Source organism: Gymnodraco acuticeps, unplaced genomic scaffold (genome assembly GCF_902827175.1).
Source record: "Gymnodraco acuticeps unplaced genomic scaffold, fGymAcu1.1, whole genome shotgun sequence".
NCBI classification, from domain to species: domain Eukaryota; kingdom Metazoa; phylum Chordata; class Actinopteri; order Perciformes; family Bathydraconidae; genus Gymnodraco; species Gymnodraco acuticeps.
Window position 1 is genome coordinate 335,038 of NW_022990223.1, and position 26,650 is coordinate 361,687.

Consider the following 26,650-nt stretch of genomic DNA (forward strand, 5'->3'; position numbering starts at 1 on the left):
GAGGTGAGTGGATTAAACACACGCAGAGGTTTCATTAAGTGTATTTACACCGGTTGGCTTAGTTTACAATTAATCACGAATCAGAAGTTATCTTATTTAACACAGCTGTAATATTGGAAGAAAGAAACTCACAAAAAAACTTTAAATGTGCGCCAAAAATAGTCTCAAATGATCTTTAAATAAAGGCTAAAAGCTATTGTATAACAGCTAAAATCTAAAAGCAATCGGCTAACCGCTAAAGTCTAAAAGCCATCGGCTAACAGCTAACAGCTACAGTTTAAAAGCTAAAGTCTAACATGTAACGTCTAAAAGCTATCGGCTAACAGCTAACAGCTACAGTTATTATTCCAGTTCGGCTCTGGGTGAGTAACAGTTGATTTGTAATGCTAAGCTGACTTTATTTTAGTTATTTATTACACCAGTTGTCTTTAAGACAGTTTGAGTTGTTGTGTTGGTGCTCTTTACCATAGATATAGTTTTAAATATATGCTTATTAGCATCGCCATTCTGTGACGCAGCATTTTCCCCATTGAAATGAATGGGGTTCTTCAGTTAGCAGCTAACGCTAAGCTAAGCGACGGTTTAGCTCATTAGATAAATAGATATACTTTATTTAAATAATTATTTACCTTAAACTGAGAAACGATTGTGTCACAGCAGAAGTGTTTTCAGGCATTACACAAGTTAAGCATATTTAAAAGATACAATAAGATATAATAAAAATGAAGCATTAGCAGCAAGTTTACACACGGGACACACATCACTAGAGTATCTAAAGAATACACAATATACTGAATACATGGAGTACATTAAACAGTCTTACTTGCTAATGTTTGCTTTCTGTGTTAACTTAGTGATAGTTAATGACACAGATAGCGTTATAACTGTGGTTCAAACAACCGTTAATGTCACTTTCTATGTGAATAAAGTCATTTTAATGAAACAAAAGTGAACAAACTGAGCTGCAAGTTACAATGTAAGTTGCTACACAGATTATGATGAATTATATCTAAATATTTGTATTAATAATCATTTACACAGAAAACCAACTTGTTATCATAATGGTTAAAGTCATTTGCATGTAATGTTAATAACTATCTGACCTTTCTATCATGTTCTCCTCTGCTTAACATCACATTGACTAAATGGATCAATTTGGAACATGTTTACGTCACAGCAGCATAGATGAGACAAGGCACTGCACATGATGTGATAAAACACTACATATAAACATCTAGAAATAGAACATATCATTGAATAAACTCTTTGAATTCCTCCTCTTCACTCCTGACAGTTTTCCACCTGAAGCAGCTCTGTGGTCTTCATCAGGACCCAGTGTTCCCAGAGAGGACCTGAAGCAGCTCTGTGGTCTTCATCAGGACCCAGTGTCCCCAGAGAGGACCTGAAGCAGCTCTGTGGTCTTCATCAGGACCCAGTGTTCCCAGAGAGGACCTGAAGCAGCTCTGTGGTCTTCATCAGGACCCAGTGTCCCCAGAGAGGACCTGAAGCAGCTCTGTGGTCTTCATCAGGACCCAGTGTTCCCAGAGAGGACCTGAAGCAGCTCTGTGGTCTTCATCAGGACCCATTGTTCCCAGAGAGGACCTGAAGCAGCTCTGTGGTCTTCTCAGTGTTTCCAGCTTAAAAGCAGGTAGGTGTGTGTGTGTGATACCTTAATAATTACTTTCTCTAACATTATTTATCCCACAGTATATTCATAAGTTATATGCATACCGTTTAGTTTGAGTAAACGCTCTCCTTTTACCTTCAGCATATTGTTTTAGTACGGTAACTCTTCTTTATTACCGTTAGCATACTGGTTTCTGTTGGGTAACTCCTTTATGTTACAGGATGAATCCTCAGTTTATTGACTTGTTGTTTCTAGTCTCCTCCTGACTTACAGAGTCCTGGAGCTGTGAGTTTCTCCTCTTCAGTGAAGCAGCTTTATTGCTGTCTCCTATTGTTGCAGACAAAGTAGCATTACATGGAAATATTCAAGTAAAGTGAAAGTACCTCTAAATAGTACTTAAGTACAGTACTTGAGTAAATGTACTTAGTTACTTCTCACCTCTGCTATGAACCTACGAAGTAGATTAGTTTTGTTGTGTCTGTTGGTTGTATTGAGTTGTCTTGTTTTGTGTCAGCTGTAGTTGTGTTGATTATTTCAGAGACCCAGCCGGAGAAGGAGAACTGAGAGCAGCATGGAGGAGAACAAAGAGACCCCTGGAGCTCAGGTCAGTGTGCACTTCATCACAATATATTCCTAATTCCAGCGTTTCCGCCAGGCGGGCGTCTTGCCGTCATTTGACGCCCTTATTCAGCTCGGAACGCCCTGAACTCGAGCCGAGGGCGTCCAAAAGAGTTTTTATCGCTTGAAATGAGGAAAAAGGAGAAGGACATCCCTCTGTTGGAGTGGAAAAGGAGTCTGGTGGGATTCTTTTCACCGTCAGCAAAGCGTGTTCCTGTGCTAGTGGAGCACGCGCGTGAACTGCGACCGCCGGAGCCTCGCAGCGGCGAAACTGAGGCTCTGGTAAACTGTAGTAACATGAAGAGCCGTTTGGGAGCCGAAAGGGCCGGCTCTTCTTAGTGAGCCGAGCCAAATGATCCGACTCACTAAAAAGAGCCGGGATTCCCATCACTAATACGTAAAGAAATAGTATCTGTAGTGGCTATTTGTCAACAACAATAACACTTCAAAAGGACACTGAGGCACCAGGTATAGTGGATCTTACGCAGATCATGAGTTGGTAATGAGTCCATTGTCCAGACAAGGCATCAACGTTTTTGTGGTATTTATTAGCTTCACCTTGGCAAGATCAATACAGCAAAAGGTGTTGAAATGTTTGCTGAACTCAGCCCTGATACTGATAAAAAACCATAGACCTTCCCGGTGCCCACTGACTGCTGCTGTGCCCTGATTGACTTAAATAAACCCAGCTGCGTGCCCAAATTGACCCATCACCTTCAAAATAAAAGCATTTTAGCTGGAACACAACTTAACTCAAATAATATGGCTGTAAATTAATTCTACAAAACAAAATATAACAAATAAATACATTAAATAAATGTGAAAAATACTGAATAGCTTCCACAGTATCTATAAGCGACGGCTCAATTCAAAATTCTAGTCCAGGGTTTCCCTCACATAGACTTTACTTGGGCCGCCCAGGTTTAACGGCCACCAAAGTATATTTCCCGACCCATTCATTATTATTTTTTTATCCGTCCGCGAGCACGACGCCATCTGCAATGGATTTACTAGTGGACAATGATTCCTCGCTTGCTGTACCTGTTCGCTCTGCTATCGCGTGGAGGGTCTGCCAACAAGCAGCCAACAGAAAGGTTCATGTTAATGTTGTTGCACCTCACGAATGCCTAACACTGTTATCCCCAAATGAAAGATCACAACCTGTTTGAAATATACAATATGAATGCACAATATGGCTAGATAGAGGTTAGAACGTTGTTGTCTACGATTCTTTAATTGTCAGATCAAGTCTGAAATGTGACTTGCATCACAGCAGCTCCATGTGTAACATCAACATAGACACATAAGACAAACACAATACATGAGAAACTAACATGTAACATAACAGCAGGATCAGTGAGAGCTGCTCAAAGAGCCTTCAGCGTGCATCTGATCTGGAGCTCTGTGTTTACTGAGAGGACTGACTGGAGCACAAAGGATGCTTCAGTCTGACTTTAGTGAATCTCCATTAGATGGTAGCAGTTCAGATTCTCTGTTAGAGCATGCTTTGGGTCCCGGATGATGCTGTTGGACAGCCTCTCAGGTTATTATGGTCTGTGAGTCAGAAAGTCTCTGACAGGGTGACCAACAATCTTTGAGCAGATTTCTAACAGGTGGAGCAGTTTTGCCGAAGTAACAACATGCTGATACCGGTTAGTAAAAACCATGAATTAATGCTTTGACAAGTCTGCAGACAGACGGCAGGCGAGAAACCTTTTAAAATGCGTGTTTTCTGAATGGAGATTGGCTAAGCTAACGCCGTATATGCTCCGACCGTCCACACTCACAACAACGGCCTACAGACATAAATAACCCAGCGACTGTATTCACCATGACACAGACAGTCTGTGGTTTGTACTTGTTTAACTTGTGTCTAGTTTCTGAACAGATATGAGGAGCTCTGAGGGCTAACGGCTGATGTTGGTTTTGTGGTTCACATTGAAGATGACATCACGGCTCCGCCTACACTGCGTTACTATAGTTACTGCCCCAGTTTCTAAACTGTATTGGAAACACAGAATACAGTGAGCCTGGCCTACCAAGGCCTAGCTATACCGTACTAAGCCGTGCGAGGCCCTGCAGTGGAAATGCGCCATAAGTGGATGTCATTGAAGACCTTTACAAGAGCAGTCTCAGTGCTGTGGTTTGGACGAAACCCTGACTGGAACACATCCAAACAGCTAATTAAATGCAAGAAGTTACTCAACTGTTGAAAAACAACTTTTTCAATGATTTTACCTAGAAATAGAAGGTTTGATATGGGTCTGTAATTGTTCATTACTGAAGCGTCTAGATTATTCTTTTTTAAGAGCGGTTTAATGACTGCAGTTTTCAGAGCCTGTGGAAAAACACCTGAGTGAAGAGACTTGTTTACTATATGAAGTAGATCTGAGGCCATGCAAGGAAAAACATCTTGGAAAAATCCTGTTGGAATAATATCAAGGCAGCAAGAGGAGGATTTCAGAAGTTGTATAATGTCCTCAAGGTTTTTATCATTAATCTGATGGAATTGTGTCATGGTGTTTGAATTGATGTTAAGTGGACACAGAGACAACACATTTGCTGTACCTGCACTCAAAGAAATAACTCATTGGATTAACTCAATTTTATTGTTGGCAGGTTTTCCATCCAATAAATATATGTGGCACAAACTCAAACTAATGGCATCCATGCAGTATAATGTAAATGAGTTAGTCCAACTCAAATTTTTCAAATAGAGTTTAAGTAAAATGATAACATTACCTTTATGAATTTAGATAATGCTAGTCCACCTAAATCCTATTTAATTAATTGAAAATGAAATAATGAGGTTAAATATAATTTAATAAAAATGTGTTACACATGAGAAAACATGGTTTAGTTTTTTTTATTTTTAAATTCACATGATTCAAAACAATCCTCCATTCCATTCAATACAGTGTTTTAAAATGAATGAATTCACACTGAAAGATGAAAAACATTTCTGAAAGATAATACCATTTTTAAAATGGCAGAGAAATGGAACTCCTATAATTAACTTACAAATCTCCCTTTGCCAAATACAATGAATACAATATAACAGGGGTATGCACTGCTCTTCTAACAGGACAATAACACATAACATGAAGAGTGCACTGCAAACACCAACATATGGAAATAGTGTTACAGTGTGTTGAAACAAATACAGAAAAGCACAGAACAAATGATTGATATAACGGCTCAATCTGCTCTGATTAGGAAACTCGTGAATAAAATGACAACAATGAACTCATGAGTCACTTCTTTTTCACATTTCAATCGAACTTCTTGATCTTCAGACTTTCGATTTTACCATTCAGCTTGTGCCCATCCAGATTCATCACTACCTTCTGCATGAACTCGAAGGTGTGTTTGAGGTTGTCCGGAAAGCTCAAATCCAGGGCATAAATAAGTCCCAATAGCATGACAAACCCCACAATCACGCTGCCCAAGTTGTCCATGACTATATTGCCTTCGATGACAATTCCCACGTCCTCTGGCTGCCCATCCACATCTCTTTGAAGTGTGTATATGCCCATGACTGTGTTTGCCATGTCCCTCTTGGCATCTTCAGAGGCAGAGGCCTGAACAAAGACACAAGCATACAACACATGTGTTAACTAAAACCTGAATTACTACATTTTATAGAAGCAGATTTACTTATGTGGCTCTCCTCATTGATCAAAACAGTTTTAGACTAACCCTCTGGTATCACTCAAATGTACTACCCAATCTGGCCACTCAGGATAAAAATGTCGACTTTCAAAAACTTGAATGATAAAATGATATGATAACAATATTATATTTAAATATTTTTCCCCCACACTTTTTGGGAAGTGTGGGGGACATTTTTTAAATGGACAATTAGGGTAATTTGTACACAGTGTATTCGAGACCGATTAGAAAAATTGAAATTCCAAAAAGTATCTAGAAAAAACACAAAATCATTATAGCCAAATCTGATGTGAAAAATTACCAATTTGGACAAAAATGTCCAGAGTGATACCAGAGAAGGTTAGGACCTCCAACACAGAACTAAATTAAGCTTGTAAGAAAATGTTTACATAAATAAGTTATAAAGATATATTCCTGTATGTTCTGTTTGATTATCAACTTTATCTTATTTATTAATTCAGGTATTAAGTTATTTGTTTACATCCCTACTTAATCATGTAATTTGTTGTTATTCCTGTAGTTAATTATGCATTTACCTACTTATTTCGATATGTATTTGATTATTTATTATTTAATAATTTATTTCCTTGATTTATGTGATTATGTAATTATTCCTTTAACAATTTAGTAATTGCTGCATTCACATACCTTTTTAAACATGAATCTATTGATTAATATATTTCAGCATTTATTTATGTATTTATTCAATTATTTATAAGTTCTTACATATGTATTCATGTCCATATTTATTTATTCATTTATAGATGTATTTATATATAAATGTAAATATTTATTTCAGCATTCATTTATTATTTGTATTTATTTCCAGATATATTCATGTTTTAATTCACATTTGTATTTATCAATTGTATTCCTATGTTAATTTATAGATGTATTTATATCTGTATAAATGTATTAATTCACTTTTTTCTATATTTATTTTAACACTTGCCCGATGAAATTACTTCTGTATCTATTTATTATTATTTTTTTATTTCTGTATTTATTCATTCTTACATATATTCATTCCTATATTAATGTATACATTTATTTATTTATGCATGTATTTATGATATGTGATAAGATATTTAGATGTAAGCAGGGATAGGGTTGTGTGCCATAGAATTTTCTTATTATAAATGTAAGTAATGGTGGTTATAATTGTGGGTAACACTGTTAACCACTACATTGAAAACATATTGTGATAAACATACCTGATACTCCTTAAAAAAAGAGTCTGGATCCTCGTTGAGGTAGATCGCGATGCTTCGCAGGATGCACCCCCTCTTGATGTGGATGTTTTCAAACTAAAGCAGGGGCGATAAATCAAAGACAATTAAGCACAATGCATGTGCAACAGAGAAGGTCTACAAAGTAGAGGGCTGTATCTGTCGTGTGTGTCCCTAAGCAGGACTCCTTACCCCTACATTTCCACAATAAGCTATTGCCTTAAAAACACTATAAAAGCAGACAATTTCTTAAATGTGTTCATATCAGCATGGACAAAAACAATACAGTGAAAAACGAGGTTCTCTGCATTTATACTAACCAAATCTGATATTGCACGGGCTTCCTTGATTTTGTGGCCCTTTAGTCCTCCTTTGATCTTGAAGACCTTCAAGAGCTTGTCTGAGAAGTGGTCCAGCTGCCACATGAACTTTGATTGAAGTGGTGATGTTGTGATCCTCAAAAACTCCGCATTCACCTTAAAAATATTATTAACAAGCACAATACAACCAATTGTTACTTGTTTATTAGAATCACAACCATGCAAGGATGTAGACATGAATCACAAAGGACAATAATAAAAGACTGTCAACAAATACAAATATGTACTTACTTCACTCTGCTGAAACAGAGCAGGCCATCTGCATTTGAAGTCCCCTATCAAAGGCCTTTGCTCCACAATCTCAAGGCGTCTGTGGGAGAAGGTTTTTTCCATTTTTGCTTTTATCACCACTTCATTGTCACGCTTTTTCAGTTCTGACAATAAGGCAATTCTCTCGTTCTCCAAGCTTTCTGTGGTTTCGCCTTTTGGGTGCAGAGGAATGTAGTTTATTTCAGCTTTTCTTGGTTTTTTTATGTTTGCTGCAGCTTTGCCTTGGCCTGTTTTCTTGTGCTTTAAGGAGTTCACAAGGATTTCAGGATGTCCAAGACGGCCAAGCTTTGTACGATAGTTTTGCATTTTGTACTTAAGAGACTGTTTCCACCCCCCAAATCCTGTCTTGGATCCTAGCTGCCCCAAACAAGGGTGGGCCCTCGTCAACGCTGCAGCTACCTCTTCACACTGATAGTCTTTTGGATATTTTGTGAATTTGATCATTTCTTGGGCTAGGCCATCAAGAATGACTCCTTTCAGCTTTAGGCCAGGCTGGAAGTATGTACCAGTTGTCTCAAACTCTGCATTCTGTAGATGAAGCTCAAATTCAGCCTCGTAGGTGAGCTTAGGAACCACAAAAACTGTGGGCCAGGATAACAATTGTGAGGCCTGAGCTTCAGGGGATGGATGCGGGGTTGACGTATACACCATATCGTCACTGCAGCATGAGGCTATTGATGATGCAGGGATTAGAGGCTCTGAGCTTCCAGTAATTGAGGTCTTATCAAATGAGTCAACTGTGTACAAAGTGATGGAGGGCTCAATATTTGACAATATAGGAGAGTAAATTACTTTCAGTGTGCTTTTATCCTGAATTTCAGACACTGATGTAAGATTCATGAACTCGTTAAAGTCAACATTCATGTATTGCAGACGGAAGTCCTCTTTCAATTGAAGAGATGTCTTGACAAATGTGTGCAGTTCTTCAACTGTTGCTGGGATTCCCGAATCCAGGGTCAGTTGTCTAGAGTCAGACTGGTCGGCAAAGATGATGCGCAGAAGCGCCCGACCTGCCGTTATGGAACACCTTTTAATCTAGAGCAGAAACAAGGTGAAAGAATAACAAGAAAGAAACACATTAGGATTATATCAAAGATGAACATACAAATATTTGTACAGTTTAACTGCCCCTTAAATGTGCATGTGTCTGCTGGAAATGTTTTAACAACAAATACCTGCTAGCTAGTTCCAAACTGCAGTGTTTGCCACATGCATAACCTGAAAAAGAGAAAAAATAGAATTAGCAATTGACACTGAACAACTGACAATGTCACAGATCAGCTTATGCAAGTATTGTGAAAGTAGCCGTGTACTTACCATAAATAAGAGGTTTCCACAAGGTGCTTGTTAATGCTGATCAAACTGCAAAAGACAACAAATATATTTTAGAGGTGTGATTAAAATGCTTATATATTTGAATTTTCACAGAAAACACATAATTGCCTAAGATTGCACAACCCAAAAAACGTTTCTGCACAACTCTGGGTGCCTGCTTGTGAGTGAGGTAACCCATACAAGATTCACATATATATTATCTCATTATTTATATTAAATATTTGGCAGTAAAAAACTCAACTCAACTGAACTCCTACAGAAACGAGTGGCTCCGCCTGTCCTCCTCTGCCTGCACTAAGGCCAGGAGAGAGATGGACAGACCTGCTGAGCTTTATGATAGAAAATGGCAGCCCTTGCTGGGCTGCATGCAGGCTCTGCCTCCTATACTGTTACCTCATTCACTTGAATTACTCTTTGCATTTTTTGGTTGAATTTAAACTGAATTTCGGTGTACTGTGTTCAATGACAATAACATTAAATCGAATGTAATATAATCTAATGATCTCCATTATCCAGTATCCAATGCTAACCGTATCTAGCAAGCTAGCTAACAAACCAGTTATCTGGCTAGCTAGCTTGCCGCTTTACCTCATGCACTTTAATTACTCTTTGCATTTTTTGGTTGAACTTAAACTGAATTTCGGTGTACTGTGTTCAATGACAATAACGTTAAATCTAATGTAATATAATCTAATGATCTCTACTATCCAGTATTCAATGCTAACCATATCTAGCAAGCTAGCTAGCTTGCTGTTTAGACCCAACTAAACACGGAGCAAAATATAACAAGGTGGTTTCAAATATTCTTGTCGATATTATGAAAAGGCATTACTTGGAAACAGGGAACATTCTAAACTACTAGAAAAAACAAATACTTACCAAATAATAGACTTTCCACCGTCAGTTTCCCCAGTCAGTTTCCACAGTCAGTGTTAGACAAAAGGCGGCAAATGACAGAACGGATGTTGCGCATACGCAAAGGGGGTGTGCAAAGGGGCGGTCCCCAATGAAAACAATTCATTTTGAGTTGCTCTGTCTTAAATACATTTAATAAGTGAATTGATTAATGTAATTTGTGTTACACTAATGAACTATACTTAGGTTTATTTCTTAAATAAAAATATTTAAGTAAAGTGAAACAATTTTTAATGTGTCAAGTCTAAGAAGGGCTTGAATCATTTTTTTGAGTGTGATGCAGAGGCACTGACTGCTTGTCTGATTCTCTGAATGTTGTCAGTGAAGAAGGCAAAATCATTGCACGCCCTGGTGGATAGAAGTTCAGAGGCTACTGACACTGGGGGGTTAGTTGGTCTGTCGACGGTAGCGAACAAGGCACGTGCGTTGTTTTTGTTTTTGGCAATGATGTCAGAGAAGAAACATTGTCGTGCAATTTTCAATTCCAAATTATAAAAGCCAAGTCTCTCTTTATAGATTTCAAAATGAACCTGGAGATTTGTTTTTCTCCACCTACATTCAGCTTTTCGACACTCTCTTTTTTCTGTTTTCACGGTCATGGCCTTTCTCCATGAAGATATTTTCTTGCCAGTCACTTCCGTTAACCTAGTTGGAGCAATGGCATCTATAACATTTTTATTTTTGAATTAAAATGATCTACTAGCTCATTTACTGAGATGTTAGCAGGGGCAAGTGTGGAAGAAACATTCTGATTAAACATTTCCCTAGTATTTTCAGTTAAATATCGCTTTGTGGTTACCTCTTTTTGAACATTTTTGTGAACAGAAATAGAGCTCTCAAAGAAAACACAGGAATGGTCAGAGAGTGCAACATCAGTCACCACAACCGTAGAGATATTCAGACCCTTCACAAGTTGCTCTCTACTGGTGAGGAAAGCGGCATACCAGTAAATCAGGTATGGATTTACTTCAATTTTGGCCATTTTTGGCACCAACATGTCTGCTTGTATTGTGTTGCTGCTGAGAAGTCTAGGAAGAGGGCTCTTGCATAGGTGTGACGTTTATCTAAATGTTTAGTGATGATATGAACCAGAGTAGCAACAGTACCACCCCCTTGCTTATAGGCAAATTGGTATGGATCAAGTATGTCTTGTCCGTCACAATAGGTTTCGCTGAAGAGGTCATTCCTGTCATGGTTCTCATGGTGTCCCACACTTTTTTGTGGTCTTTGGCTTTAAAAGCATTTCCCAAAAGCTCTCTGTGTTTTGATTCCCTCAATTTGACTTTCAGTTCTTTCTCTGTCTAAGTGCTCCCATAGCTATTTTCCTGGTTTTTATAACTTTTTGTAATGTCCTTAGTCACATATGATTCATTACTTGGATAGATTTGTATTTCTTTAGTGGGAACACAGAAGTTAATATAGTCTTTAGGGATGTTCCGATCGATCGGTCACCGATCGAGATCGACCGATACTCACTCTCTACCGATCGATCGGTGCTCTCTAAACATGCTCTAAACGGCAAAACAAGCTCGCCAGAATGGCTTCGCCGGTCTGGCATTATTTTAAGGTGTCTGAAAAAGACAGTAAAATAGCGGTATGCAACGTGTGTGAAGCAGAAATCCTGCAGTGAGCGAAACCTCTGGAACTAGCTAAACTAGTTATACATATATGTATTCTTCACTGTCGGGTCACTCATTACTGGATCAGTGAGCTGCATGAGATACTGACAGGCTGTCAAGAGAGGGAGAGAGGAAAAGAGAGCGCTTCCGCTAATTTCTCCCGTGTTATTATTAGGGTTGCAAAATTCCGGGAATTTTCAAAGATGGAAACTTTCCATGGGAATTAACGGGAATTTATGGGAATAAACTGGGAATGTTCCAAATTGAAGGTTGGCTCTTCATAGGGAACTTAAATATAGTTGGGGAAAGTATATTTTAGCATAATCTTGACTAAAACAAACAGATGCCGTTCAAGTACACTTGAATATCCATGCCATAGCACACTGCTCACTGCATGGCTATTGTTTCCACACCCCCTACAGCAGGGGGTAAGTAAGTTTGGCCGTGGGCCAATTTTTTGCTGAGCCGCAAGATGGCTAAAAGCGTCAGCTAAATGCAATGTAATGTAATGGCGGGCCAGAACATAATCAAAGCCTAATTCAAGGAATTTATTTTGGTAAGAGGGCGCAGCGCCCCTGTTCCCCGGTTCAGAAAAAACTCTGATGACCCTCCCCATCAACACTCTGATGCGCAGTCAGATCCGCTTATTGGTTCACTGATGATATAAGCGCCCAATCCAGAGCCTCTGGCTAGACCCGCCCAAAGGGAGGCTCGTCCTCTCTAGCCCCTTTTCAGTCCCAAAGCCAGGGCTATTATCTGTATTTTAACAGACTTATCTTTTAAATTGAGGTGTATTTATTGTTCTCTTCAAAGTTTATTCTTCTCTGAAATGTTAGGGAGGATGGTCCTCCCTTTCCTCAATGGACGAGCCTCCACTGAGTAAAGTAGAGTTATTAACTAGGTAGCAGTGTTATTTAACATACTTTTATTCTGATAAGTATTGTCAAGTTCTCTGGGGTTTTTGGCATTTATTTGAGTGTTTGCCCACATTTGAGAGGCGTGAGGGGCAACAGAGGATGCATGGACAACTGGAATCCTTGTTCCTTTTCTTTATTTCAACTTTTCAAGAACACATTAGGATTCTTTCAGGTTGAAAACCCTTAAAAAATACCAAAGGACAAAATAAATCAATTACAGCATGTTTTGCTTTGCAATTTAATATATATTTTTACTCAAACTCAATGTATTTAATAGTTAAATAAGTACTTTAATTGACCTGGTTCCCCCCAACCACACATTTGCCATATGTGACCCGCTCTATCGAAATCAGTCGGAAGTCGCAACGGCTCATTTCAAAATAAACGTGCATTTGCGTAAAAAACTAGTTTTTCGGGTTTCGGTGTTTTGTTTGATTCTAAATAAACAAAGTCTTGGCTTTCAGAATATGACATTTTTATTTCCAAAATCAAACGATAAATACATGTTTGAAGCTTGTAAACGGAAGATGACAGCTCTCCCTCGCCACTCTGCTCTTCCACAGCGCCGCTTCCCCTCCCTCCGCTGACATTATGAATGTAAGCTGATATGTCGGGACAGAATTTATTTTACCGGACAAATTTGAAACTTACCGGTCATGTTTCAATAATAATAATAATAAGAATGGTGTAGCAGAGTTTCCGTTCGCAGGTAATCACCGGACTATGACCGGATATGCTGAAACTCAGTTAATGGGGCTCATTTTTATATTGCTTCAGTTTATAATCGTTACAAATCGAAAAGTTCAGATTCATTTTTCAATAAATGAAAATGATTCCACAAACAACATAATTATTACATTCAAATAAACTACTTGTAGTAGATGAAGTACATTATTCAAAAGTTTACATTAACTTTGAATAATAACACGGGAGAAACGGATGCTCTCTTTTCCACTCTCCTGACAGCCCGTCAGTTTGTCATGCAGCTCGCTAAACAGTGGGCGGGGCTTCAGGTGATCATGCAGAGCTGCGTGTCTCTGTCAGACTCAGCAGCTGATCTGATCTCTCTCTCGGGTCCGGTTACACTTCACTCCCGTTTATGTCCATATCGATCAGATCCAGCTCTCCTGATCGGCCTTTATAGAGAGCACCGATCAAACTATTAAGAGTGAATATCGTTTTTGCATCAATCTTGATACAGGGTAGTTATTATGTTATAGTTTGGATTCCTAAAGCTTTTAGTCTACTATCCCATCATTCAAGGGTGGTTTTCACTATAAGTAATGTTTTTTTTTTTTGGCGGACACTAGAATTTACATGTTTTTACTATGTTCCATCTGAATTTACTTTAAAATAAAAACATCTATATTGATTCTGACACTTCTACATCCAACTCACAGATGTAACCTTGCTTTGAGAGAAAAGATTATTAATTTACCCCTTTTTAGAAGTGAAGATATAGTCTTTGTTGTGTTAGTGGCATTTTCGAGCCTGAAACCTGAAAAAACAGGCTCAGGGCTTAAGAGGTTAAATGCTAGCAGGAGTTGGGTTTGCACTTCAGTCTTTTTTCTTTTGGTCCCGGTGATATTCACGTTCGGGTGATGCCTTTTCAAATGAGTGTGCAAGTTTCATGTATTGCCAGCCGCGTAACCAATTGTAGTTGAACAATGCCGACAAACAGCTTTGGTTCGGTCCACCTGTCTTTGCCCGTCATCCTTGTACGTAACTGCGAAACCAAAATGTTCCCAAACCGGAGACTTCAATAATGCTGGAGGATTTTCAAGCTCAACTTTATCTGCGTTCGCCATTTCGCTAGTTCCTCAAATTACTGACTAAATTTGAACGCATCCCTCTGACCAGCTCTCATAGTATATCTCTCGTCCAATGAAATGACTTGCTCGCACTATGAGGCGTTGAACCCAATGTGAGCAAATTACTCTGAGCGCTGCGACGCAGCACCTGAGATTGCTTCCAAGAAGTTGTTCACGTTCTCGATTTTTTTTACGTTTAACGTTATATTCGTTCGGTACACACGTGAACCGAACGGTACGGGTACGTATACCGTTACACTGCTAGTGTATAATATATATCACTCAGTATAACAGGCCTACTCTCTTTATTTGCATTAGTCGATATTTTTCTAAGACCATTTAGTGCTTCACATAATAAAATACACAACGGCTGTAGCCTTATTATGCTTTACGAGCTGTAGTAGGTGCGTGTGTGGTACAGTATGTGTTGTACAGTGTGTGTGTTGTACAGTGTGTGTGTGTGGTATAGTGCTGGGGGGAAACGATTATTTTGAAAACGATTAATCGGGCGATTATTTGATCGATTAGTCGACTAATCGAACGATTATTTTTCTGTTGTTCAATTCATAAAAAACGTAATGTAAAAAAAAACGTAATGTAAAAAAAATTGTTTTCACGATACTGTGTCTCAGGGGATCTTAATATTTAAGAACCTATTAATGTGTTATACCAGATTAACGGAAATAATCTCAGCTAATTGACGATACAAACCATGTTTACCAAAACAAAACACAAGTCTCATAAGAAGCATCTAAATGACCCCTGAGCGAAAAATGCTAACGGACATTGGCACAGAACTCAAGATAAAAGTACCCTTATTACTTATCGTAGCTGCACATACAAGATATCCGATTAAAGCTGAGACTCCACAGATTATGTAGGTACATAGTATCATCACTGAGTGATCCGGACTCGCGACAGGGGAAGCAAATACAGTCATCACAACACGTACCTTCACAGAGCTTCTAGGGAGATCGTCTCACCGCCGTAGCTGTCAATCTGATCAAAATACGTGTTCAATGGCATTAAAATGAGAAAAAACGCGGCTGAATCGGTTAATCCATAGGTTTTTAACGTCTATGTATAAACAAATTATTGAATTTATAATCCATAATTCCATTTTTATGTAAAAATCGGAGAGCAAATGCTAGCTGCTAATGGTTGCCACCACAGCTAGCTGCTGCTTCCGGTCAAGCAGCAGTCTCAGTGAGATATAAATATATAAATATCTTTGTGTTTTGGACTAACTTTAAAATATTCCCATGCTTTTGAAGACCTAGGGCGAGATGTTTTCGTTTGAGGGCTTCGTGCGCAATCCTGTGAGGAGGAGGTGATAGCCGTTTCAGTCTCCATTGTGTTAGAAGTGCGATTGCGAACTGCTTGTTGCTTTGGGTGACCCACGTGTGTGTGGCGACCATATATACAGTCTATGGTGTCGACGCGGAAATATGTCGTAGACGATATTTTGAAGTCGACGCGTCGCTACAGCACTAGTGTGGTACAGTGTGTAGGTGTATGGTATAGTGTGTATGTGTTGTACAGTGTGTGTGTTGTACAGTGCGTACGGCGGACAGACGGGTCTCAGTTGGTTTGGTGTCCTCTTTTAATAGCCTACTTGTAAATACAACTTTTGGCCCGTAATTTCAATTCCCTGTTTCACGGCCAGAGAGAGGGGGGCAGATATATCCAGTCTCTGATTGTGTTACGTTATTATGAGAGTGCTCTCATACTTGTTTGATTCTGAAATTGTATATATTTATATAAATGTGTGTGTCCCCGCATAAGTAGCCTGTTATTGTCTCATTATACCGCACTGTGAATGAATCAAAGTGTGTATATATATACACACACACACACACACACACACACACACACACACACACACACACACACGTCATCATGTACATCTGTCCATCAGACAGAGGGCTGCTGTGCCTCCTGTCATCATTAATGGACGTCTCTTTAAAATGACTGCTTCCCCTCCTCTCTCCTCGATTCCCCTCCTCAGTCTCGAGTAGGGGAAATTTGAGTATTGAGAAACCTCTATTGGCTCCTTTATAATTAACAAAGCATTTGTCCAGGATATTGTCTTCCCTGCTGTGATCCCGAACATACTGCTGGAACCCAGGTAACACAGTCTCCAGGCAACATTGCTTCATGTCCCAGAGCACTATTGCCGGTGCATCGGTGGCTGAGTTGTAGCTCGTGAACAGTGTCCTCTGCCGCTGGGAGGCACGTAAACAACAAACAGTAAAATACACACAAATTCTCTAGGCAGATAAAAGGGTCTTAACGTCATGCAAAGAATTTCTACGTTGGGATCACAGGTTTTACATTTACTGAGTATGATCGGCACCACAGATAATTAATATACACACAACTACCGCCTCCTCTGGTTTTCCCCGAGTTCGCATCACTGTCTGCTCGAACAAGGGTGAGTCCGGGTACTTCAAAGAGATTCAGGCTTTGTAGATTGGAGCCAACTTTCCGTGAAACATAATAAAGAGGCCTCAAGAAATTCATGACAGTACCTTGTGTATGTCCTTAGTGTGTCCACGTTGTTGCTCAATGAGCGCAGTATTACGGTAACTGCTAGAATCCACTTCAAGACACTGGTACTTTCTTACCATGCTGCGATTGGATCTGGCCCTTCGTACATCCAGGACATGGTTAAACTGTACACCCCAGCGCGTGCACTACGCTCTGCATCAGCTAAACGACTCGCTGCACCCTCGCTGCGAGGGGGACCCAAGTTCAATCAGCAAAAACACATGGGTTTGCTATCCTGGCTCCAAGATGGTGGAATGAGCTCCCCATTGACATCAGGACAGCAGATAGCTTGCACATCTTCCGGCACAGACTGAAAACTCATCTCTTTCGACTCCACTTCGAGCGATATAATTAGTAACGAAGCACTTTTATACTAATAAAGGACTGGCTTATCTATAGCCAGTTGAGTAGCACTTGAAATGTTTGGCTCTATGAAACCTGATGTACTTATATGATTCTGTTTTCTTCAAGGTTGTGTCTTCCTGGTCGAATGTACTTATTGTAAGTCGCTTTGGATAAAAGCGTCAGCTAAATGTAATGTAATGTTTGTGAGAATGATGGATGGAAGTGGTGGCCGGCTGAATCTCCGCCGTAGGCGATTCTGAACGCCTCCCCTCCTTCCTCGTCTCTTTTTCCTGGTGTTTCTAAGTGGCTCCCGAGGGATTTCATCCAATATCGAAGAGCACAGGTGGCTTGGTGTATTCGTAGGAAGCCGATCGCATTGTAGCTCTAGCATAGCCTTGCGGCTGTAGCAGCGTAGAGGCCGGGGCTCCTCGCCATACCTGTTCGTGCTGTCACTCATGTGTGTCTTGGAAAGTTGAATGGCCAGACATGGTCTGCAGAAGGCAAATGTAATCCACAGGATCAAAAGCATAGTCTCTCAAAATGACATTTCATACAGACACAACAAAGTTTAGACAATAATTAGACCAAAAAAACTAAAACAAGACGAACGGAGCAAACTGAGACTCGCAGTGACAGGATGCCGTCTCCCTCTGTCTCCTGTATACCAGGGGTGGGAGTAAGTCATACATGTGCAAGTCACTGGGGTGAGAGTCAAGCAAGTCAAGTCCTATGAAATCCTGATGAATAACCCCAGTTTCCGCATTTAAATCAGTTAAAAGACAGTGGTTATGAAAACTAGAGTTTTATTTTCAACATTAACCCTCTGGAGTCTAAGGGTATTTTCTCGATTTTTAGATGTTTTCTTGAATCACCTTTTAAATGTATTTCTTCTAAAATGGCACCCATGTGTTACATATCAAAATGTTCAGGACAATCTCTAGTATTGCTATATATGCAAATTACTCACCTTAGAGCACTGTTTGATGAGATAAGTAGCTCAAAAGCTTAACATTTGTCATCTGATTTTCGGAAAATCTTCAAAACTCTTGTGATCGAATTGTTTTGGTGTTTTAGATTTGGTTACCAAAGTCTTAGGATTACAAAAGTAGTGAAATATTTGAATTACACTGTATATAAATGTGTTATTCATGTCTAAAATGTAAAGTAAAACAGCTGTCAATCACTCTACTTTCACCACAGCAGGGACTGAGATATATCAGGACTGAATAATGACTTCATATTACATAACAAGGTTCATTTGAGGTGTACAAAAAAAAAGAATTGAGCATTAGAACTTTTTTTTTCAACCAACAATTTATTATAATACCAACAATGTATATAAATATAACTGCAAAATCTCACTATTTACAATATTGAACATCAGAACTTTTTTTCCTTCAACCAACTATTCATTATACACTTACAAAATGATCCTTCCTCCAGTAGTCCAATACATTGTCCAGTTTCAGCAGCCCCATGTATTTATAGAAATCCTCTACAGTCAAGTCAGTCCATTTGTAGGTTTTACCCTTTCCCATCTCCTGTGCAGCCCGCTTGTTTGTGTTGGTACAGAGTGTCTGTACTGTTAGTGCACTAAAGAGCAGCTTGAACAGGTCAAGGGGTTTGTTTGATACTGTTGAGCTGAGCTGTGGCCCGGGTGTGCGAGCCGGTTGAAACCTGGACACAGGGGGAGCAGTGTCAGGGTCTTCGCCTGTCTTCCAAGACAGTGGAGCTGGCTGCTGTGCAGGTGGGGGTGATGGTGCATGGGCAGCTGGTGGCTGTGTGAGAGGTACGTGTGCTCTACGAGACCTCTTTGCTGTCCGGGTTGATGGTGATGGCTGTGGCTGTGGTGGAGCTGAGGTGTATCTTGACCTCGTCGCAGGCAGAGATGGAGGCAGCTGTCGTGATGCTGGTCCGCTAGTCCTTGGTGGGGATGGCAGTGGTCAAGGCAAGGCAAGTTTATTTATATAGCACTTTTCAACACAAGGCAATTCAAAGTTCTTTACAAAAAATGAAAGAGATTAAGAAAATGGCATTTAAAATCAGTCATTCAAAAGAAAAGCTAATAAAATAAACATTAAAAGAAAAAATACATGGATAAAAGTTAGAGTGCAGTCTAAGATATGAATAGTTCAATTAAAAGCAGCGACAAAAAGAAAAGTCTTCAGCCTGGATTTGAAAGTAGTCAGAGTTGCAGCGGACCTGCAGGTTTCTGGGAGTTTGTTCCAGATATTTGGAGCATAATAACTGAACGCTGCTTCTCCATGTTTAGTTCTGACTCTGGGGACAGAAAGCTGACCAGTCCCTGAAGACCTGAGAGATCTGGATGGTTCATAATTTAGCAGGAGGTCAGAAATGTATTTTGGGCCTAAACCATTCAGTGCTTTATAAACCAGCAGCAGTATTTTGAAATCTATTCTTTGACACACAGGAAGCCAGTGTAAAGACTTCAGAACAGGAGTGATGTGATCCACTTTCTTAGTGTTAGTGAGGACTCGAGCAGCAGCGTTCTGAATCAGCTGCAGCTTCCTAATAGATTTTTTAGTGAGACCTGTGAAGACACCATTGCAGTAGTCGAGTCTACTGAAGATAAAAGCATGGACAAGTTTTTCCAAATCCTGCTGTGACATTAGTCTTTTAATCCTAGATATATTCTTTAGGTGATAGTAGGCTGATTTAGTAACAGTTTTAATGTGACTGTTGAAACTCAGGTCAGAGTCCATGACTACACCTAGATTTCTGGCTTTATCTGTTGTTTTGAACATTGCAGACTGAAGCTCAGCGCTAACTTTTATACATTCTGACTTGGCTCCAAAAACCATTACCTCAGTTTTATCTTTGTTTAATTGGAGAAAGTTCTGACACATCCAGTCATTGATTTGTTCAATGCACTTACTCAGTTTTTGAATTGGAGCATAGTCTCCTGGTGAAATGGTTACGTAAATGTGTGTGTCATCTGCATAGCTATGGTAACTTATTTTGTTGTTTTTCATTATCTGAGCCAGTGGTAGCATGTAGATGTTAAAGAGAAGCGGCCCCAAGATGGAGCCTTGAGGTACCCCACATGTCATATTTGTCAACTCAGATGTGTATTTACCTATAGAAACAAAGTTGTTTCTGTCCTTTAAGTAGGATTCAAACCAATTCAGAACTGTTTCCGAAAGTCCCACCCAGTTTTCCAGTCGGTCTAGTAATATGCTGTGGTCAACAGTGTCAAACGCAGCACTGAGATCTAATAATACTAACACTGAAGTTCTGCCACTGTCTGTGTTTAAGTGGATGTCATTAAAGACCTTTACAAGAGCAGTCTCAGTGCTGTGGTTTGGACGAAAGCCTGACTGGAACACATCGAAACAGTTATTTAAATGGAAGAAATTACTCAACTGTTGAAAAACAACTTTTTCAATGATTTTACCTTGAAATGGGAGGTTTGATATGGGCCTGTAATTGTTCATTACTGAAGCATCTAGATTATTCTTTTTTAAGAGCGGTTTAATGACTGCAGTTTTCAGGGCCTGTGGAAAAACACCTGAGTGAAGAGATTTGTTTACTATATGAAGTAGATCTGAGGCCATGCAAGGAAAAACATCTTTGAAAAATCCTGTTGGAATAATATCAAGGCAGCAGGAGGAGGATTTCAGAAGTTGTATAATGTCCTCTAGGTTTTTATCATTAATCTGATGGAATTGTGTCATGATGTTAAGTGGAGATAGGGACAACACATTTGCTGTTCCTGATGCAGAGGCACTGACTGCTTGTCTGATTTTCTGAATTTTGTCAGTGAAAAAGGAGGCAAAATCATTGCACGCCCTGGTGGATAGAAATTCAGAGGCTACTGACACTGGGGGGTTAGTTAGTCTGTCGACGGTAGCAAACAAGGCACATGCGTTGTTTTTGTTTTTGGTAATGATGTCAGAGAAGAAACATTGTCGTGCGTCTTTCAATTCCAAATTATAAAGGCCAAGTCTCTCTTTATAGATTTCAAAGTGAACCTGGAGATTTGTTTTTCGCCACCTGCATTCAGCTTTTCGACATTCTCTTTTTTCTGCTCTCACGGTCATGGCCTTTCTCCATGGAGATATGTTCTTCCCAGTCACTTCCTTTACCTTAGTTGGAGCAATGGCATCTATAACATTTTTAATTTTTGAATTAAAATGATCTACTAGCTAATTTACTGAGATGTTAGCAGGAGCAAGTGTGGAAGAATAATTCTGAGTAAACATTTCCCTAGTATTTTCAGTTAAATATCGCTTTGTGGTTACCTCTTTTTGAACAGTTTTGTGAACAGAAATAGAGCTCTCAAAGAAAACACAGGAATGGTCAGAGAGTGCAACATCAGTCACCACAACCGTAGAGATATTCAGACCCTTTGAGATAATTAAGTCCAGAGTGTGCCCCTTATTGTGCGTGGGCTCCGTCACATGCTGAGTCAGTCCATAGCTATCAAGAACACAAAACAGTTCTTTAGCCCCTCTGTCCTGGGGGTTGTCAACATGGATGTTAAAATCACCAACAATGACTAGACGGTCAAAGTCAATACACACCATAGACAGCAGTTCAGTAAAGTCATCAAAAAAGCTTGCACAGTATTTGGGTGGTCTATAGATATTTAGGAACAGAGCTCGAGAGGAGCATTTCAGCTGAAGGGCCACATATTCAAAAGAATCAAAGTTTCCATAAGATGTCTTCCTGCATTGAAGGGAATCATTGAACAGAATAGCAACTCCACCCCCTTTCTTATGCATTCTTTCCTGACTCATAAAACTAAAGTTGGGAGGGGTTGATTCGATAAGAACAGCTGCACTGTTATTTTGTTCAATCCAAGTTTCTGTTAAAAACATAAAATCGAGATTGTGCTCAGTGATAAAATCTTTGATTAAAAATGTTTTTCCTGCCAAAGACCTGACATTTAATAAAGCTAGTTTAAGTTTGTTAAACACACTATCAGTCATGTTTTTTGTGACAAGCTGTGGCTGACATGAAATCACTGCTAAATTAGATAAACTCACACAAACGTTTGAGCGCTTCCTGTTTCTATGATTCACCGCTCTTAATCTATTACCTATCAACACAGATATCGGCAAAGCTACTGGCAGGCAGGGCCCGACATGTCCTGGAAAGAGTTGAGAGTGCCATACGCCCTTGAGCCTGACACACACATCCTTATCAGGCTTCGGAGACTGCAGATGCTTTCTTGAAGGGAGGGGAGGTGGTTGACGTAGGCACGGTGATGGAGACGGGCGAGATGGTGCGGGGGTAGAGGACATGCTGTCAGGGGGGGGAGGTGGTTGACGTAGGCGCGGTGATGAGGACGGGGGAGATGGTGCGCGTCTCTGTAGTGATTTTGGTGGGCGTCGTTGAGGAGCGGGGGTAAAGGACATGCTGCCAATCCTGCGTATCGCCTTAGTTTGGTCTTTGAACTCCAGGAAGGAATCGGTGCCAACCCTCTGAAGGCCCTTGATCCATGGTAGATCTCAACATGGTGACAGGCACAGCTGGTGGCTCCTGGATAAATGTCATCTGTGGGCCGCTAGGCCCAGGCAGCTGTGAAACCTCTCTGTAAAACAAATAAAAATTGTGGGACAATAATTATTACGAAGTGCAACACACACACACATACATGCATACATACACACACACACACACGTATTGTACTCCCCATTACTACATAGCACTCCCCACAAATGGCAGGCACACATATAAATAAATTAAATGTCTCCGTTGTGGGACAAATAAAGGATTATCTCATGCATCTACACATGTAACCTTACTTATACACACCAAAATAACGTTTACACATAAATAAAGTTTATCACAGACACACATGTAAATAAGTCGATGACAAAGTCTCATCTGTACAGAACAGTATGATCAAATAAAAATACATGTCTATAAATGTCTCCGTTGTGGGACGAATAAAGGATTCTTTTTATTCATCTACACATGTAACCTTACTTATACATGCCAAAAATAACGTTTACACATAAATAACATTTACACAGAGTAAACGTTTACTAATCAAGAGTCTATTTTGTCCCGAGAAAAAGTTCATGAGGGGAAAATCAAAAGGTTGATAAATCCATTGTTCATTTTCGCGGTACTCCTCACAAAATGGCAAATGCACTACAAGTTATATTTACACTTACCCGTCCTCAAATGGATCCCTGCTGTCCCTGTATTCTTCTTCTTCGAAGAGTCGAAGCCTTCAGGTTCTGATGAGCCATCTTCTTCACTGCTGCTCGTGAAAATAAAATCCAGCGCGTCCGCAACGGTAAAGTTCCTTCGAGCCATTTTCTCTATCTTCTTCACAGACTAAAAGACTGAAACTGATATGAGACACCTGTTATATGTTTTTTTATTGGTGGATAGGTCCTTAGATTTCTAGAGTGTCCATTGGTCATTTCAGACCGACATGGCTGCCGGCCGGCCGAGATGTCCTTGACTGACACACAAATCCACCAATCACACACAGTGTAACGCCAAATCAAGCTGCTTTGAGCGGCAATATTGGCTGCTGTGCCCTGGGTACAGTCTCACAGGAGATACTCTTGAAAAGCTACGATTCTAGCGATTCCGCAGATATCTGAATCATATTTCTACTCCTTACAAGCAAAAATCTATGATTAAATACGTAAATAATGTGCACTTGGACGCACCGGCGCGTCCACCAGACTCCTAACAACAGAGAGTGGGGCTCTGAAATCATAAAACGGGGAATAATTGAGCAGTTCAGTGTGTGTGTGTATAGAGGTGCACGTGGTTAAAACGTAGCAGCCTGCGGTCGCTCGTTAGCTATTCTAATGAAGGTAAACACGGTGAAGGCACAGCTCTTTGCAGCTGGTGCTGCTCTTCTGAGATTCTGCTGAGTTACACGTTACTGCCTCCTGGTGCTGCAGAGATTTCATGAAGTGAAGGAGGTTTTTCTTCTATAAAACAGCTGTGGGCAGCAAATACTGAGTCACAGACTCACTATGAATACATAGGTCAAGGCAGACTGGTTCACAGACTAATGTTTTGCCGATCCGGTGCTTGAACAAATAACTAAAATGAAGTCCGAGTTTGAAATGTATCTCAAATAATGTATGTATTTGCCCACATAAACATAACAGTCTGCAATGAAACGGCTGTCTCCTGTGCGCTCCACTTTCTACTTTCTCCTGCGAACGAGATACTTTCTCTTTTTTTTTTTTCATTGCCCTCTAGGTGCTTAGTACAATGCAAATATTTTATCTTAAAAACTAAAGTCCTTTCGAGTCATCTGTCTCAAGTCTCAAGTCATGAATTCAAAGTCAAGTCTTTTATCAATGTTAGTCAAGCGACTCTCAAGTCAAAAAATATGCGAGTCAAGTCATGTGACTTGAGACAAGTCATGTGACTCGAGTCCCCCACCTCTGGTATATACTTTGGTTAGAATATAACTGTATTACTGTATCAAATATAATAAACACAGTTAAGTAGTATTTTGTTAACTCAAGGTTTATTTTAAGTGAGTTTTATTTTGTTAACTTGTGTATTTATGCTTTTTAGATTGACTTTCTCTCTTTCTCTGTCCATCTGTTCTAGAAACCGAAAGGAAGAGAGAGACGTCACAGCTGTCAGCAATGTGACAAATCCTTCACAACATCTGGAAATTTAAAGACCCACCTGCATATTCACATGGGAGAAAAACCGTACTGGTGTGAAGAATGTGGGAAAACGTTCACTACATCAAGTTCTCTCAAAACACATCAACGTATTCATACTGGAGAAAAACCATACAGCTGTGAAGAGTGTGGGAAAACTTTCACTACATCAGGTTATCTCAAAACACATCAACATATTCATACTGGAGAAAAACCATACAGCTGTGAAGACTGTGGAGCAACTTTCACTCAATCAGGTGGTCTCACATCACATCAATGTATTCATACTGGTAAAAAACCGTACAGCTGTGAAGAGTGTGGAGCAACTTTCACTCAATCAGGTAATCTCAAAAGACATCACCGTATTCACATTGGAGAAAAACCGTACTGCTGTGAAGAGTGTGGGAAAACGTTCACTAGATCAAGTCATCTCAAATCACATCACCGTATTCATACTGGAGAAAAACCGTACAGCTGTGAAGAGTGTGGGAAAACGTTCACTACATCAGATGCTCTTGCATCACATCACCGTATTCATACTGGAGAAAAACCGTACTGGTGTGAAGAGTGTGGGACAACTTTCACTCAATCAGGTGCTCTCATAACACATCAACGTATTCACACTGGAGAAAAACCGTACAGCTGTGAAGAGTGTGGGAAAACGTTCACTACATCAGGTAATCTCGAAAAACATCACCGTATTCACACTGGAGAAAAACCGTACTGGTGTGAAGAGTGTGGAAAAACGTTCACTACATCAACTCATCTCAAATCACATCTTCGTGTTCACACATTCTTAAAATCATAGTGGTGTTAAGAATGTGGGAAAACTTTTTCTTAAAGTATTCACCTTAAAATCCATGAGCGAGTTTCACTGTTCATTAATCTGCAGAGTAGTTTCTCTGCAGATTGTTGTTTAATAAAATGTTGTGACTTTAAACACACAGAGCCAAGCTTGAATGACACAAGTACACGTGTATTTCCATGCAACTCTCTGATTGGTCTGGTGACTTGCTTCTGTTGCATTCACTGAACACGGGAAATTGCAGTCCTGCCATCCTCTCTTGTGTCAGGAAGAGGTTCACGTAAAGCACAGTTAATGTATTATATTATTGAGGTGTCTCATTGAATATACGTCAATCAAGTGGCACCTGCTAACGGGGTGGTGGATGATAGGTTTACATCTAAAAACATATTGTGTTCAGGACCTTGCTCTCTGAGACTCAAAAAAGCCTTTCTCGCCTACCTGAGATCCTGCAGTCATTTCTCAAAGATGGTGTGGTATATAGGGAGATTCAATCTCCTGATGAGACTGTATTATAGTGGAAATCTGCAACCCTAGGAAACAAGATCACATTAGGATAGTCAGTTTATACAACCCATGTCCAAATCTAACCACTGACATATTTAAAGAAATAGCAGGCGATAAACATAGGAAGGAAGTTTGATGTGGTGATTACTAGGGATGGGAACGATTAATCGAAATTATTCAGGTATACGAATTTCTGGGAGGTATGCCTAAGTTGATTACATATTATCAAATTTAATAATTCAATGTATACGACAGTGCCATAGCTAAATGTGTTAGGTCTAAAGGTGTGTTTGCTCCGCTCACCGTCCCCTTACAGCTGCAGGTGCTGATCTCTCTCTCTCGCATCCGGTTATACTTCACTCGCGTTTATGTCCAAATCCATCAGATCTAGCTAGTTCTAGCCAATGATATGGCTGCTGTCCTTCCCT

General features: G+C 39.8%; 3 protein-coding genes across 5 annotated transcripts in view; 1 reads left to right on the forward strand and 2 right to left on the reverse strand.

Moving 5' to 3' along the window:
• Positions 1-26,650, reverse strand: part of LOC117547779 (zinc finger protein 420-like) — a 389,236-nt gene that overhangs the window by 294,068 nt on the left and 68,518 nt on the right. The window lies entirely within an intron of this gene.
• Positions 1,356-25,850, forward strand: LOC117547788 (zinc finger protein 239-like). The gene is made up of 3 exons (XM_034218613.1): positions 1,356-1,648; positions 2,166-2,231; positions 24,852-25,850. Exons 2-3 carry the CDS (start codon positions 2,199-2,201, stop codon positions 25,716-25,718), a joined length of 900 nt encoding a protein of 299 aa, XP_034074504.1. The 5' UTR covers positions 1,356-1,648; positions 2,166-2,198; the 3' UTR covers positions 25,719-25,850.
• On the reverse strand, positions 4,801-8,846 carry LOC117547785. 3 transcript variants are annotated; one of them, XR_004569238.1, is made up of 3 exons: positions 7,467-8,846; positions 7,132-7,224; positions 4,801-5,826 (listed from the first exon to the last, which is right to left on the reverse strand). XR_004569238.1 is itself a non-coding variant. In XM_034218608.1 (3 exons), exons 1-3 carry the CDS (start codon positions 7,701-7,703, stop codon positions 5,518-5,520), a joined length of 639 nt encoding a protein of 212 aa, XP_034074499.1. In that variant the 5' UTR covers positions 7,704-8,816; the 3' UTR covers positions 4,805-5,517. The 3 variants fall into 3 exon arrangements, 2 of the variants coding, with proteins under 2 accessions (XP_034074499.1, XP_034074500.1); XM_034218608.1 differs by having other exon boundaries at positions 4,805-5,826; positions 7,467-8,816; XM_034218609.1 differs by having other exon boundaries at positions 4,805-5,826; positions 8,589-8,814.

Coding starts and splice junctions, on each gene's coding strand:
- LOC117547788 (XM_034218613.1), top strand. CDS start 2,199: ATGGAGGAGAACAAAGAGACCCCTGGAGCTCAG. Junction 2,232..24,851: donor AAGAGACCCCTGGAGCTCAG/GTCAGTGTGCAC, acceptor CATCTGTTCTAG/AAACCGAAAGGAAGAGAGAG.
- LOC117547785 (XM_034218608.1), bottom strand. CDS start 7,703: ATGTCTACATCCTTGCATGGTTGTGATTCTAATAAACAAGTAACAATT. Junction 7,225..7,466: donor CCCGTGCAATATCAGATTTG/GTTAGTATAAAT, acceptor CCCCTGCTTTAG/TTTGAAAACATCCACATCAA. Junction 5,827..7,131: donor CTTTTTTTAAGGAGTATCAG/GTATGTTTATCA, acceptor GTCTTTGTTCAG/GCCTCTGCCTCTGAAGATGC.